Below are 16233 nucleotides of genomic sequence, written 5' to 3'. Positions count from 1 at the left end.
CGCACATGCTCAGTCACTCAGTCATGTCCAACTCTTTGCAACCCCACAGACTAATACAACCAGCCTGAAGCAAGCTTTGTGATGGATTAGACATAATAAGGAAGTGGCAACCCACTCCAGTGTTGTTGCATGGAGAATCCTAGGGACAGAGGAGCCTGGTGGGCTTAAGTCTACGGGGTCGCACAGAGTCGGACACAACTGACGCGACTTAGCAGCAGCAGCAGCAGCAGACATAATAAAGGCACAAACACCTTGGAGGGAAGCAAGGGGCAGACTGCATTATGTATTACGTCACACCCTCGCAACCTCACTCCTTACCTCAGCCACTGCTCAGTCACTGCTTTTCCTGCTTCATGGAGGTGTCTTACCTCGTAACTCTAGCTTTCCACGGGGCTTCTCTGATTCTGAGGTATGGAATATGTGAAAGAACATAACAGACACTCATGAGCAAACCAGAAGTGTGAATAAATTAATGCTTGTATATACGGAGTCTAGAAAAATGGTGCAGTTCCCTATGTGCAGGGAACGAATAGAGAGACAGATATAGAGAATCATGCAGACACGGGCGGGAAGGAGAAGGTGGCACAAACTGGGAGAGTGGCACTGACATATATACATTACCAGGCATAAAATAGACAGCTAGTGAGAAACTGCTACATAATACATGCAGCTCAGCTCGATGCTCTGTGATTGATGGCCTAGAGGGGTAGGATGCGGCGTGGGAGGGGGGATCCAAAGGGAGGGGATGTGTATATACCTATAGCTGATTACAGCAGAAACTAACAGAATTTTGTAAAGCAAATATACTCCAACAATAAAATAAAATTAATATTTGAAATCCATCCCTGGCCAATGAAGTCTTGCTCTCACCACAGTTTAACACATTGCTGTGTAACAATCCACTTGAAGCTTACTAGTATAAATTGACAACAGCTGTATTCTACTCACAAATTCTACAGGTCAGAAATTCACACAGGGCACAGCCTGGATGGCTTGTCTCTGCTTCATGATGCCTGGGGCATGCCTGGGAAGACACGAAAAGCAAGAAATGACCCAAAGGGATGGGGAACCATCTAGAGCAGGGCTGCCCAGTAAAAACACAATGCAAGTTGCACGCTGTTGTTGTTGTACTCTCTAAGTCGTGTCAACTCTTTCAGACCCCATGGACTGTAGCCCACCAGGCGCCTCTGTCCTGGGGATTTCCCAGGCAAGAATACTGGAGTGGGTTGCTATTTCCTTCTCCAGGGGATCTTCCCACCCAAAGATCAAAGCCACGTCTCCTGCATTGGCAAGTGGATTCTTTACTGCTGAACCACCTGGGAAGCCCATGTAGTATTTTACATAGTGTCAAATACACAGGAGAAAAATCAAGACAAGAAATCTGGGCAGAGGGAGGTTATAATTTCAGATAGAAAGTCCCAGAAAGATTAACAAGAAAAACAACATTTGAATGAGAAGTTGAAGGAGGTTAGGGAGAAAGTAAAATTTTCTCCCAGAAAAGTTATTGAAGGGAAGAGTAATGTAGGAAGCAGGAACAGAAATCTCTGAGCCAGCCTGCATAATCAAAGCAAAATGAGTGAGGGGAAGAGTAATAAGGACCTGATAACAGAGCATAAACAGGGACCAGATCACATAGGGGCTTGTAGGCTAGGAGAAGGATTGGGCTTTACACTGGGTTGGGATGCAGGATTAAAAAGCCATGCATGGGTTTTAAATAGGATTGACTTGGCTGATTTATATTTTAACAGGATCACCCAGGCTGCAATGTTGAGAATGAACTGGAAAGGGGCAAGGGCAGAGGAAGGAGACACATTAGGAGGTTTCTGCAAGAATCCTGGTAAGAGACAAGAGTGGCTTGGACCAGGTGGAGAAAGAGGATGTGGTGAGGAACAATAAGGTTCTGGACACATTTTTGAAAGTAGATTCACCCCAGTATTTTTAATGGATTGGATGTGGAGGTGAAACAAACAGAGGAGTCAAGGGTTAAGATTCTATGTGAGGAGTCGCATGACCAGGCTCACACGTTAGAGCACCCTGATAACAGGCTCTCTGTGCCCTTGAATGGGGTGAACTCCCAAGGAAAACATTCTGATGAGAGGATTCAGTGACCCTCTTAGAGGAAGGATCCTTCATAAACTGGCTTCTCCCTTTGCCTGTGTCCAGTGGGCAGTTGGAGAAGCCTCATGTCATCCTCGCCCCTTCTTCCTGTTGCCTTCTCAGCCTCCTTCCCTTTATTTAGAAATAGCGTGTTATCTATTATACAACCCAGGAGGAGCGTTCTGATCTCTGCCCTGTGACTTCCCGCTCCTCCTCTTTCTATAAATACAAGGGCAGAGCAGAGATCCAGGGAAGTTGGAGAGAGCCCCAGAGTCCTCAGGCTGGTCCACCGTCTGTACACCAGGAAGATGAAGACCTCCATAGCTGCCCTGCCCTTCCTCATCCTCGCTGCCCAGGCTGCACTTGGTGAGTTCAGTGAGCCTTCTCCCAGGTGGGCAGGTAGGTGGTAACTTGCAGACCAGGGAGGAGATGCAGAGGGACACCTTTGTCCCATTGTGGATATAGCTCCCGTTTAAAAGCAGCAGCAGTAGGTACAGACCTCTCCCTGCAGCCGCTGGTCCCCAAGGAAAGCAGCATACTGGTCCCACCTGGGGAAACAATTCTCTCCCTTTCATGACCAGAATTATCTGATACTTTCTCTTAGCTGACATAGGAACACTATGGACGAGATCAAGAGAACTGTAGAAAAATCGTAGATCTGTAGAAAGAAGTATAGACTTCCACAATGTTAGAACTATTATATGCCCTCTAGCATAAAACTCTCACTTCAGAGAAGAAACTGGACAAGCCAGACAAGTGACTCACTCAAGTGTACTTAATCATCTTATTTATTTATGTAACAAATAGATATCTAGTATTTCCTATGTGAAAGCAGGCACTGTTCTAAGTGTCTTATAGATATTAATATGTTGGATTCTCCTGACAATGCTGTAGGGTAGACTATCGGAAAACTACGTGGATTTACTTATTATTATTATTAATCACTCTCTTACAAACAAGAGATGAGGCATAGGAACCCTAGATAACTTGCTCAAGATCACACAGCCATACATGGTGGCATTAGGTTACAAGCTAGTTAGGAAGCTATAATGGGAAGACAACACCCATCTAAGACTTAATTTTGCAAGCCCCACACATATCATATTAAGCATATTGAAGTGTATGCACATGCCTCTTTTAATATAATTCATATGTAACTACATAAGAATGAGCTAAATTTTAGTTATGCTTGCCTAATTATTCTAGTACAGGTCCACAATCCATTTATCCAAATTTTGGGGGCTAGATGCATTTTGGAATGCAGATTTTTTTCAGGTTTTAAAAAGGCAATGCAGTATGACCCAGAAATTCCATCTCTTCTTGATATAGCCAAAAGAACTCAAAGTAGATACATGAAAGAGATACCTATACAATCTTGCTAATAACAGGTTAATTTTTAATTGCCAAAAGGAGGAAGCAACCCAAGTGTCCATTGACAAACAAATGGATTGGAAAACAGGATGTGTGTGTATATATATATAGAGAGAGAGAGACAGAGAGAGAGAATCAGCCTTAAAAAATGAGGGAATTCTGACATATGCCACAACATAGACGAACATTGAAGACATGATGATAGATGAGATAAGCCAGTCACAAAAGGACAGATAATATGATTCCACTCCTACGAGGTACTTAAAATAGTCAAATTCAGAGAGAAAGTAGAGTAGCAGTGGTCCAGGGTTTAGGGAAGGGGGAAATGGGGAGCTATTGTGTAATGGGCACAGAGTGTCAGCTTTCAAGATGAAAAAAGTTCCATGGATGGATTGTGGTAAGTTGCGCAATATGAGAAGGTACTTAATGCTATTGAACTGTACACTTCGAGATGATTAAAATTGTAAAGTTTATGTTATTTGCATTATGTATGTGCTAACTCTTGGTTATTAGCAGCTACAGACTAAACCCAGATTGCTGCCTATAGCTCTTGGTACTTCGGTTGACAGCTTTTAAATGTACAAAATCACCTCCATTTCATGTCAAGCCATGAATACCCCCGTCTTCAAGTCTGCCTGCTAGAGCTTTTGCTTTTCCTGATTGTGATTTTTGTGACATTTGATCTCAGACAATTGTACTTTTTGATAACTTGAGGAAAACAAAAATTACCTGAAAAACTGCCTGATCCGCTGCACTGTAGACATGCAATCTTTGCAAAGATTGTAAATGACAATTGTGAATATTCAGACATGATTATCGTTTCCTATCCATGTTCTGATCACAGGGAGATAGTGAACAAATGATTATATTGGAGACTTTTGTATTTATAAAATCTAATGTAAAACCACTACTTGCAACTTTTTAGATCTGAATGTTGCCTGTTTAATATATTTCTTTAAAAGGGTTTTCTATCTATTGTTAATATCAGTTGGATAACATTAGGTCAAGTGGTTTTTTTTTCTGATTGTTAATTTGATGCTAGCTGGAATTCAAGAAATGACAGTGACCTTATTCAAATAAAGAAATATTTTAGTATTTTTTTTAATTGTAAACTTTGCATTATGTACACTCTGTCACATTCTAAAAGAATGTATTTTTAAAAAGGTAACACATACCTGGACATTACTTAACATCCCTGGCAGAGTCTGAGACACACACATTAACCAAACACAGTCATATTTCTGCAGCAAACACATTCACATTAATGGAGTAAATAAAGCCTGTAAATAGCCTCACTTCACTTTGGGTGATGTTGTGTCACCAGATCAGTTATAGAGAAATGTTTACTGTTTCCAGAGTCCTGTGAATTCCAGAAATGTGTAGAGAGCATGGTGCATTGGATCGCATTATGGAACTATTCAACTGATTTACTCGTGTTGGGTGTGCAGTTAGCTTTTTGTATTCAAAGTCAATAGAATGGTTCCCTATCTCAAACTTTTTCAAAAGTCTGCTGAAAAGTCTCAGGGCCTTGATAGAGAAAATGGGCTTGGAGGCAGATCTGGGCCAATGGTTCAGTATCCTTGCCTCCCTAGCAGGAGATGGGGTTGAGGAATGAGACAGATGGAGGTGTTGAAACGATGTTGCTTCCCAGTGATTTTTCTCCCCTTCTCTACTGTTTCTCTCAAGTAGAAGACATGATGTCAAACCTGAAGTTTGAACTCTCAAGTCTGGAACAGAATCACCACTCACTGTCTCAAGGAGGTAAAGTTTTGTTATGGCATATATTTTAAAACAACTAGCAGGTACAGATTGGCTCAAAGACTTCAATCCACCTGGTTTACAGGACCTGAGAGGGGTCCTGAGGGTGGTGAACATCTCCAAGGAAGTTCAGGAGGGGCTGTGCGTCCATAGATGGCCTCTTCCAGAGATGGACTCAATTCCACCTGGCTGTCCCAAGAGATGGCTCACTATGGGGAGAGGGGAAGGGTGCTCTGGGACGCCTCCTGCAGGCCTCAGACCCTCCTTCTTCTGGGAGAAATTCTGCTCTGTCGTGGCCCTGCCTGGATGCCCTCAGACACACAGCTCAGCCCTGGGGAGAGCGAAATGTCTCTGGCAAGGAGAGGCCATAAGTGCTGGAAGAGAAGGAAAACATCCCTTTCCAGTCCTGAACCTTCAGGACTTCCCTGGTGGTCCAGTGGTTAAGAATCCACCTGCCAATGCAGGACACACGGGTTCCATCCTTGCTCCGGGAGGATTCCACATGCCTCCTTGCAAGGAAGAGTAGTCCCTGATCACTGTAACTGGAGAAAGTCCGTGTGCAGCAACACAGACCTAGCACAGCCAAAGATAATTTTTTTTTAAAGCCCTGCACCTTCTCACTCTTCCCAGTAGGTGGGAGGAAAGGGAGAAAGGACGCAGTTTTCATCAGTTTTGTTTGTTTAGTTGCTAAGTTGGGTCCAACTCTTTTGCAACACCTAGGACTGTAGCCCTCCAGGCTTTTCTGCCCATGGGGTTTCCCAAGCAAGACTACAGGAGTGGCTTGCTGTTTCCTTCTGCAAGTTTTCCTCCCACTCAGTCCTTAAGTGACGCTTTCTCTTGTTGCAGGTTTTCACCGGCCCACGGACTGCTGCATGTCTTACACCCCACGAAACATCCGATGTGTATTCATGGAAAATTATATAGAGACGAGCAGTGCGTGCTCCCGGCCAGCTGTCATGTAAGTATGCCAAGCTCACTGGCCATCGCTGGGGGCAGAGTGGAGAGGGGAAGGGGTAGCACCTGAGGAATGGATGTCCAGGAAAGTCCCACCCTCTGGATCCTGCCAGGTCAGCAGAAGCATGTGTCCTCAGTAGGATCCTTCAGGGCACCAGGTATGAGATGCTCCAGGTGAAAAGGGAAGCTGGGGAAGGAAGGTGAGAGCTGGAGGGAGGCTTCACGAGAAAACTCTGAGTCGCTGAGGGTGTCTCAGCCTGAGGGAGAGTCTCAGAGAGAAGCTGCTCTAAATTCCTGCAGCAGAGAAAGGGAAGAACTGGCTGGGCTGTCGGGGGCCCAAGGCGCAGGGAGGACAGGGTCCCCACCCATATTTGCTGAACCCTCTGCTGTTTGTAATCTTTCCCCCTACCTTCTTCCCAGCTTCATGACCAAGAAGGGGCAGCGTGTCTGTGCTGATCCTAACAATGAGGGAGTTCAGAAATGCAAGTCGGAGCTGAGGCTGGGGTCAGCCGTCGAGGACCTGAGATCGCTATTGCTTGAGCGGGGGCGCCTGGACCGGGCCCCCTCTACTCCGTCTCTCTTGCCTCACCATCCTCATTGGAGGGCCGTGGCCTGAATTACTGTTTTAAAAAGCAGCAGTTACTGTTCTGTTCTAATTACAAACACAACGCATTCATCAAGAGTATCCAATTTGACTTCACTCAAACTTTTAGAGGGAAAAGATTGTGTAGGAATTGCTGAACTTTGGATTCGTGTGGCTTTTTTGGGGGTGGGGAGGGTCTGAACAAGATATCATAGTGTAAACTTTTTTAAGCTAAAAACATGGCATTCAAATACAGACTTAGTATGTGTATTTAACCCATTAATCACTAAACCGATTCAAAGATCATCTGAGGAACAGAAGTTTATATAGTTATTGGAGATGGCATTCTGAAATGTTTGTTAGAGAAAAACAAATTCAAATCCTAGAGGGCAATAAATCTGTAACTTTGGGGACTATCTTTTCTACTAGACAGCAATCCTTTGGATCTGTGCTTAACAATAAAATTACAAATCAGTCTCAGTCAACAAGCAATTTCATAAATTCTGGGTGTTGGTCAACAGTATATAGACCGTCAATCAAATGTACATTTCCCATACAGATTAAGGAATCCTGGGTGAGTCCTTCAGAAAGTGCTCCAATATGACATTGAAAGGCCTATACTCATCCTTCTGCCTTAATGCTACTCTTTGGAATTTTTTTTTCTTACCAGATATAATTTCCTAAAAGATATCTTCTCTGAAGTTAAAGGACATTATGAAAACACTTAAAACTAAAGTTAATATCAATTTTAGATTCATATCTATTAAAGCATATACATTTCTATTTATAATTAGTAAATCTTAATCAACTCTCACATAAAATTCAGAAATAAAGGATTGAATTCTAAACAACAACATTTTTTTAAATTCAAAAAACATTTAAGATTTTTTTCCAGGCCAAGTTGGTAGAGTAGAAAGGCCCTGAACTCACCTCCTCTCATGAACACACCAAAATCACAACTTGGCTAAAAAGTTTTTTTGGGTTTACCATAAGATGGTATGGAAAAACCAAAATGAATTATTTTGGCCAATCCAATACTTGTAGAACAACTATCAATGGAAAAAAAGAAACACAAACAGAACCTACCAACAAGAAAAAATCTTTTACAACTAAAGATGTTTAAAGAGGAATCACAATAATACAGTGCTGGGGGTGGAGCAGACTCATAATAGGCCAAGTCCCATATTCCCTGGTGGGTTTCCCAGATTGCGCTAGTGGTAAGGAATCCACCTGCCCATGCAGGAGAAGCAAGAGACTCAGGTTCAATCCCTGGGTCGGGAAGATCCTCTGGAGGAGGAAATGGAAAACCACTCCAATATTCTTGCCTGGAGAATTCCACAGACAGAGGAGTCTGGCAGGCTACAGTCCATGGAGCCACAGAGTTGGACACAACTGAGCACACACCCACATTCACCCTCATGGGTGGCCCACAGACTGGAGAATGCTTACATTGCAGAGGTTCTCCCACAAGAGTGAGAGGTCTGAGCTTCACTTCAGGCTCCCCAACCCAGGGGCCCTGCCCTGGGAAGATAAGCCCCCAGAGTATTTGACTTTGAAGGCCAGCAGGGCTTATACTGGGAAAGATTGAGGGCAGGAGGAGAAGGGGGCGACAGAGATGGTTGAGATGGTTGGATGGCATCACTGACTCAATGGACATGAGTTTGAGCAAACTCCAGTAGATAGGGAAGCCCAAGGAAGCCTGGCGTGCTGCAGTCCATAGGCTCGCAAAGAAACACAGCTGAGCGACTAAACAACAGCAGCAACAGGGCTTAATTTTGGCAGTCCCAGAGAACTGGAGGAATAGAAACTTCACTCTTAAAGAGAATACACACTAAGTCTTGCAGCCTGTAGGACTCACAGCAAAAGCAGTATTTGATAGGAGCCTGGGATCACACCTACCTGCTGATCTTTGAGGGTCTCCCCGAGAGGCAGGAGTCAGCTACAGCTCACCCTGGGGACAGACACTGGCAGCAGCTATCCTTGGGAACTCTTACTGCCACAAGGACACCTTGCTGATGGGCACCACTGTGGAATCCTTCCTCTAGCTTATTGCCCCCGGATCCAGCCCTGCCTGGTCCAGCAGCTTGTGGGAACCAGTGCTGGACTGTCTCAGGCCAAGCAAATACCTGGGTAGGAGCACAGCCTCACCATCAGTAGGCAGGCTGCCTTAAGACCCCACTGAGCACACAGTTGCCTCTGGACATGACCCAACCCACCCAAAGGCCCAGAATCCAGTTCCACCCACCAGTGGGCAACCCCACGGCTTACAGAACCAACCTGTCCACCAAGAAGCCAGATCCTACTTTGGGACCACCTGGGCCTCTGTCCTGAGCACTAGTAGGCTGACACAAGCTTTGGGACAAACTGAACTTGTACCCAACTGTGTCAGAAACCACTCCACCTCACCAACACTAACGATCTGACACCAACTCTGGGACCCCTGAGCCCTGCAATCAGACTCTAGGACTCAGCTCTCCCTGCCAGTATTCTGGCACTAACCCCAGGAACTGGCTTTACTACCAGTAGGTGGGCCACAGCCCCAGAGTCTTCTAGTCTTGAGTCCACACACCAGGGAGCCAGCACGAGCCCCAGGGCCCCTGGAGTTCCGCAGTCAGCTGCCTTGTGACCAGGCCCCACTAACCAGCAGCCAACAGCCTCTATACAAGGAAGTGCCTGGTAAATAAACAGACCAGGGTCAACCAAGCCTATCAAACCGCCCACATAGCCTGCCACAACAAAAGGAACCACACAGCCCTCATGGGGGGAGTCCCCAGAGCATGCAGCTTGGACGACAAGAGGGGTGTGCACTGCTGGGATGCACAGGACATCTCCTGTAGAAAGCCATTTCTCCAACATTAAGAAATACAACTCACATACCAGATGCATAAAAATATAAACAGCAACTTAGGCAAAATGAGATGCCAGAGGAACATGCCCCAGACGAAGGAACAAGATTAAACCTCAGAAGAACTAGCTGAAGTGGTAAAAAAAGAAAAAAAAAGAAAAAAGAACTAAGTGAATTGAAGATGGGCAATCTACCTGAGAAAAAAGTTCAGGGTAGCGATCATGCATGCATGTGTGCTAAGTTGCTTCAGTGGCGTCTGACTCTTTGCTACCCTATGGACCGCAGACCACCAGGCTCCTCTGTCCATCAGATTTTCCAGGCAAGAATGCTGGACTGGGTTGCCATGCCCTCCTCCATGGGATCTTCCCCACCCAGGGATCAAACCCGAGTCCCCTGCGTTGGCTGGTAGGTTCTTTTTAGCACTAGCACCTCCTGGGAAGCCCAGTGATCATAACAGTGATTAAAGAACTTGGGAGAAGAATGGATGCACAGAGCGAGAAGTGAGAAGTCTTTAACAAAGAGTTAGAAAGTAAAAAAGAAAACCCCCAAAGAGATGACAGATGTAACCAATAAAGTAAAAAATACACTAGAAGGAATCAACAGTAGACTAAATGACACAGAGGAATGGGTCAGCCAGTTGGAAGGAGGTAATAGAAATACTGCTGCTACTGCTAAGTTGCTTCAGTCGTGTCCAACTCTGTGCGACCTCACAGACGGCAGCCCACCAGGCTCCCCCATCCCTGGGATTCTCCAGGCAAGAACACTGGAGTGGGCTGCCAAATAGAAATAACTGATGGCCAATTCTCTCTCTGGCCCATGGTCCCCTCTGGACTCACACAGCAGATACCCTTCTTTATTTAGAGAACTGTACTTGCAGCTTCGTCCTGGGTCAAACCCCTGACTGTCCAAAAGTGGAGACTGGCAAGGTCCTTACTTGTTTTTTGGGCCTAAGATTCTTCTCCCAACACCTCCCAACTGATCTTTGGCTTCCCCGGGGTCCTGTTGGAAACATGTTTTCTCGATGATCTTCTCCATCACCTATGTAAGGATATACGTTTTGCAGCCACTTTCTGCATTGCCATCAAATTGACAAAGGTCCTTTATATAGAACAGAAATTTCTCACCTTATGGTTAGCTTTCTGTCATCTTTTCTGAACCTTTACTGTTACTATGAGTTTGTTTGTTTTTTTTTTAATAGTGAAAACTTTTATATTTGGAATTAGCCAGCTGGACTTGGTTTAGATGATCCCAATTTTGTTGGCAACAGCCAAAACATCCTAGTCAGGAGCCAGCTTTCTTCTGTCCATCAGGCCTGATCAGGGTGTTGACCTCAGCCCCCTCAATGTCATCGAGATTCTTCCCAGTCTGATTAATCTGGTGCTTGTTGCCTTGACAGCCACAATGAATACCAGTGTGTTTTGGTCTTCTATTTTCTTCTTGGCTGACTCGGATCGAGGGAGAATTTGATGATGTCATAGTGGTCGAATTCATTTCTCCTAAGGGCAGTCTTCCAAGGGTATTCAGGCTGCCTCCTGAGCTGCAGTGTTTTGGGCCGCCTTTTTTTATGAACCTTAGCCACAGTTTTTGTGGCTGTGGATGCCTTTCAACACTGCTGTCTTGGCCTTCAGAGCCTTTGCTCTGGGTTAGGCTTTGGAAGGGGCAGGGGCTTCCTTCTTCGCCTTTGGCACCATCTTTGTGAAAAGCGGAATTTATTTTCAATGTGGTTTTTATTTTCCCACTTATTTTGTCATTTCTATGGAGTTGGGGGAAGCAAAAGAGGCAACACAGATGCTAAGGGTTCTGGCCTATATTTTGAGCCCTGTATGATCTTTCCTATTGCTCTCATTACTTGCGGTGTCCACAGAAGCTTTTGACTTCTCTGTCGAGCATTTTTTTGGTTTTTTGGTTTTTTGTTTGTGTGTTTATTTTCTGTTTTGTTTTGTTGTTTTAGCAGAGAAAGATTTATTGCAAGGCCAGGCAAAGAGACAAGCTGATTCATGCCCTAAAAAGTTTCGAGCTCCCCAGAGGTTTTCAGCAAAGCATTTTAAAAAATCAGGTGAGGGTGGGGAGGGTTGCAGGATATGTGATTGTGCACAATTGTGCACAATTCTTTGATTGGCTGATGATGAGAGCACAGGGTGGTGTTACAAGGGTTAACTTTACCGGACTTAGGCTTCAAAAGTCCTTAGGCTTTTGAGCTATGGTGTTGGAGAAGACTCTTGAGAGTCTCTTGGACTGCAAGGAGATCCAACCAGTCAATCCTAAAGGAAATCAGTCCTGAATATTTATTGGAAGGACTGATGCTGAAGCTGAAACTCCAATACTTTGGCCACCTGATGCAAAGAGCTTACTCACTGGAAAAGACCCTGATGCTGGGAAAGATTGAAGGCAGGAGGAGAAGCGGAAGACAGAGGATGAGATGGTTGGATGGCATCACTGACTCAATGGACATGAGTTTGAGTAGGCTCTGGGAGTTGGTGATGGACAGGGAAGCCTGGAGTGCTGCAGTCCATGGGGTCACAAAGAGGAGGACACAACTGAGCAACTGAATTGAGGCTCCAGGAGGCCTGGGGCTATGAGCTCCTGGTCATCCAGTAGGTAACATCTTCCAACTGATGAGGAGTTTTCACATCCGTAAAACAACTCAGGAAAAGTGTATCAGATACTATTATCTAGGTACTTCAGAGAAGAGCTAAAGCAGAGGATATAGGGGACAAGTCTGTCCTGAGAAATCCCCAGAGGGTCCTGCTTCCCCCCTTTTCTTTGATACTCTTGAGATTTTGTTTCAGAGGCTTGAAGATCTCAAAGAACTATTGGAGTAAAGCAATGCTAGCCCTAAGGGCAATGTGTGTGGTTTTGACTTGCCAGCTGAGTAGAGTGAAACGGTGAGCGCAAACCACTTGGGCTGTGCCAGGTGCCTCCTGATCAAGGCTTTGGTTCACAACAATGGCAGCTGAAAAGAAATGAGGGGTGACATGAGACTTTCCTTCCTGACCGAGCACCTGGTCAATCACAGCTGTTCTCTGAGCTCTTTGAGGAGACAGTGCAATGTTATGTAAAGTCAGTTACATGATACTCTCTTTTCACAGTTCCTCAAAACAACATGTTCTCTATTGTCTCCTTGCTCTCTGGGGTGACTCCGCCAGAAATGTCCCCTGCTCTCAACCCTCCCAGCAAAACTCAATCCATTTAGATGCTACCATAAAATCTTCCCTCACTGTCCCAGTCAGAACACCCCTCTCCCTTTCTCTAGAATTCTGAAACAGATATTTACCATCACTCAAGCTGACAATGATTGAGTGACTGTGCTGTGCTGTGCTTAGTCACTCAGTCGTGTCTGACTCTTTGTGACCCCATGGACTGGAGTCCACCAGGCTCCTCTGTCCCTGGGATTCTTCAGGCAAGAATCCTGGAGTGGGTTGCCATTTTCTTCTCCGAGGGATCTCCTGGACCCAAGGATCGAACCCGAACTCTTGCATTGGCAGGCAGATTCTTTATTGGTGAGCCACCGGGGAAGCCCTGGAAAAAGTTTAAATGTGGCTCAGTAAGTCTGCCAACCAATTTTTGAATTTTTTAAAGTAAAAATCTTGGGACTACCCTAGTGGTCCCGTGGTTAAGATTCCATGCTTCCAATGCAGGAGGCATGGTTTCCATCCCTGGAGAGGGAACTAAGATCCCACTTACCATGTGGTGTGGGGGAAAAATAAAAATAAAAATCTTACAAGCGCAAAATAGCTAGAAAAATATGTGCTTTAATGTTGTAAAAAAAAAATCCATACATTTACTATTTCACTTTTAGAACCATAGACAAGATTTTTTAAGTAATGTAGCTCATACCCTTTTCTCTTGACATGGACCAGGGCTGGGACAGAGGGCCCACTTGATTATGGACAGTGGGGTCTGTATTTGTCACATACAAGTGATGTAGCAAAGAAGTAAACCCTTAAGTAAACCCTTAATATAAGGGTCCCACCCACCCTTTCAGTATTATTCAATTTTTTAAAATCAATGCAAATGTGTTGATTTGAAAAACACTTTTTAAACATGTTTTAAAAGGCACTCCTGCATACTCACCAGTGGGCCACAGAAGAACCTTTGAGGTCTCTGATTATGTTGCCATCAAAGTCCATTCACCCCACTGTTTTGTAATTTTCATTTACTTTTTTGAGTTCCCTCTTCAAGCTATGAGGTCAGGGTCACTTCCAGGCTGAGTCCATGATATTATGACAAAGAAGGGATGTGGTCACTAAACCCATTCTCTCTTCCTACTGGCACATAGATGACCTATATTTTTCTTACCTCTGCCATTAAGTTGGAGTCAGGTGACTTCATTCTGGCCCTGGAGTGTAAGTGAAAGTAATTTATGCTATTTCCAAAAATGGGCCATGAAAATCTGCCTATCCCCCTCTGCTTCTCCTCGTTGGCAGCAAACTTGGAGGCTCCTTTTTTGAAAATCTTCACAAGATAGAAGATGTGAAAAGCATCATCAAGAGGGAAAAGAATTGCAGAAAGAAGAGGCCAAAAACCTCTCAAACATTAAAAGGCAAAGAAAATGAGTGTTTTCTAAGTAAATTACAAATTAAAATTCTGCTTACTCTTAATTTTTACTGTTCAGCCATTTTTCTTTTTTTTAATTTATTTATTGATTTTAATTGGAGGCTAATTATTTTACAATATTGTAGTGGTTTTTGCCATACATTGACATGAATCAGCCATGGATGTACATATGTTCCCCATCCTGAACCCCCTCCCACCTCCCTCCCCATCACACCCCAGCCATTTTTCTTGACCTTGCTCTCTGATTCCATACATTCCAGAGTGTTCAATGGATTTGTAACTATTAAATAAAAATAGCTGTCATTTATTAAATCATGTAAAAGTGTTAAAATTAAATTTTATTGATAAAAAAATGGGTGCATGAAAAAGCCTTGCCCAGCACACACACATACACACACACCCCACTGCTGACCCACAGCTGACTGTGACATGAGCAAGAAATGAACCTTCATTTAATGACTCCCCTGAGATTTATGGGTTGTTTATTATAGCAGTGAGCATATCCAGGCTAATGTAGGTAGGAACTCAATAACTGCTTGAAAAATAAAGACTTTCCTCTAAAGATCCAAGCAACAACTTGGCAGGTAGGCTAGTCTCCACAAAAACAAAGAGAATGTCATTATTTTGTCCCAACTCACATTCTTCCCAGAAACAGCTTGTTTCCTTACATTGTTGCTGACAACAATTTCTATCACTTGACTCGAGGTATTTAAACAGTATTATTATAGACAATACAGAAAATTTCGAATATGACAGTCTTAGCACCCAAGCATGAGAATTCAGCTATTTCCTGTGATATACACACTTCATTTCAGTTCGGTTCAGTCGCTCAGTCGTGTCCGACTCTTTGCGACCCCATGAATGGCAGCACACCAGGCCTCCCCGTCCATCACCAACTCCCGGAGTTCACTCAGACTCACGTCCATCGAGTCAGTGATGCCATCCAGCCATCTCATCCTCTGTCGTCCCCTTCTCCTCCTGCCCCCAATCCCTCCCAGCATCAGAGGCTTTTCCAATGAGTCAACTCTTCGCATGAGGTGGCCAAAGTACTGGAGTTTCAGCCTTAGCATCATTCCTTCCAAAGAAATCCCAGGGCTGATTTCCTTCAGAATGGACTGGTTGGATCTCCTTGCAGTCCAAGGGACCCTCAAGAGTCTTCTCCAACACCACAGTTCAAAAGCATCAATTCTTCAGCGCTCAACCTTCTTCACGGTCCAACTCTCACATCCATACATGACCACAGGAAAAGCCATAGCCTTGACTAGACGGACCTTTGTTGGCAAAGTAACGTCTCTGCTTTTCACTATGCTATCTAGGTTGGTCATAACTTTTCTTCCAAGGAGTAAGCGTCTTTTAATTTCATGGCTGCAGTCACCATCTGCAGTGATTTTGGAGCCCCCCAAAATAAAGTCTGACACTGTTTCCACTGTTTCCCCATCTATTTCCCATGAAGTGATGGGACCAGATGCCATGATCTTCGTTTTCTGAATGTTGAGCTTTAAGCCAACTTTTTCATTCTCCACTTTCACTTTCATCAAGAGGCTTTTTAGTTCCTCTTCACTTTCTGCCATAAGAGTGGTGTCATCTGCATATCTGAGGTTATTGATATTTCTCCTGGCAATCTTGATTCCAGCTTGTGTTTCTTCCAGTCCAGCGTTTCTCATGATGTACTCTGCATATAAGTTAAATAAGCAGGGTGACAATATACAGCCTTGACGTACTCCTTTTCCTATTTGGAACCAGTCTGTTGTTCCATGTCCAGTTCTAACTGTTGCTTCCTGACCTGCATGCAAATTTCTCAAAAGGCAGGTCAGGTGGTCTGGTATTCCCATCTCTTGAAGAATTTTCCACAGTTGATTGTGATCCACACAGTCAAAGGCTTTGGCATAGTCAATAAAGCAGAAGTAGACGTTTTTCTGGAACTCTCTTGCTTTTTTGATGATCCAGAGGATGTTGGCAATTTGATCTCTGGTTCCTCTGCCTTTTCTAAAATCAGCTTGAACATCTGGAAGTTCACGGTTCATGTATGGCTGAAGCCTGGCTTGGAGAATTTTGAGCATTACCTTAC

At 44.3% G+C, this 16233-nt stretch overlaps 1 protein-coding gene and 1 pseudogene across 3 annotated transcripts; one reads left to right on the top strand and one right to left on the bottom strand.

Moving 5' to 3' along the window:
- The first annotated feature begins 2316 nt into the window (after nt 1-2316).
- On the top strand, nt 2317-7384 carry LOC129649656 (C-C motif chemokine 15-like). 3 transcript variants are annotated; one of them, XM_055577309.1, is made up of 4 exons: nt 2317-2463; nt 5155-5229; nt 6073-6184; nt 6601-7378. In XM_055577309.1, the coding sequence occupies exons 1-4, from the start codon at nt 2406-2408 to the stop codon at nt 6794-6796; spliced, it is 441 nt and encodes a 146-aa protein (XP_055433284.1). In that variant the 5' UTR covers nt 2317-2405; the 3' UTR covers nt 6797-7378. The 3 variants fall into 3 exon arrangements, with proteins under 3 accessions (XP_055433284.1, XP_055433285.1, XP_055433283.1); XM_055577310.1 differs by having other exon boundaries at nt 5158-5229; nt 6601-7375; XM_055577308.1 differs by having other exon boundaries at nt 2352-2496; nt 5158-5229; nt 6601-7384.
- Nucleotides 7385-10846: 3462 nt separating this feature from the next.
- Nucleotides 10847-11299, bottom strand: LOC129649660 (60S ribosomal protein L23a-like; annotated as a pseudogene).
- Between the last annotated feature and the right edge of the window lie 4934 nt (nt 11300-16233).

This window comes from Bubalus kerabau, chromosome 4 (genome assembly GCF_029407905.1).
Source record: "Bubalus kerabau isolate K-KA32 ecotype Philippines breed swamp buffalo chromosome 4, PCC_UOA_SB_1v2, whole genome shotgun sequence".
Taxonomy (NCBI): domain Eukaryota; kingdom Metazoa; phylum Chordata; class Mammalia; order Artiodactyla; family Bovidae; genus Bubalus; species Bubalus kerabau.
The sequence above is the reverse complement of the archived record's forward strand: the minus strand, read 5'-3'. Positions and strand labels throughout refer to the sequence as shown.

Excerpts from the sequence above, each read along its gene's own strand:
- LOC129649656 (XM_055577308.1), top strand. The coding sequence starts at position 2,406 with ATGAAGACCTCCATAGCTGCCCTGCCCTTCCTCATCCTCGCTGCCCAG. Across the intron at positions 2,497-5,157 it reads GCCTTCTCCCAGGTGGGCAG|AAGACATGATGTCAAACCTG; the intron begins GTAGGTGGTAAC and ends TCTCTCAAGTAG. Across the intron at positions 5,230-6,072 it reads CCACTCACTGTCTCAAGGAG|GTTTTCACCGGCCCACGGAC; the intron begins GTAAAGTTTTGT and ends CTCTTGTTGCAG.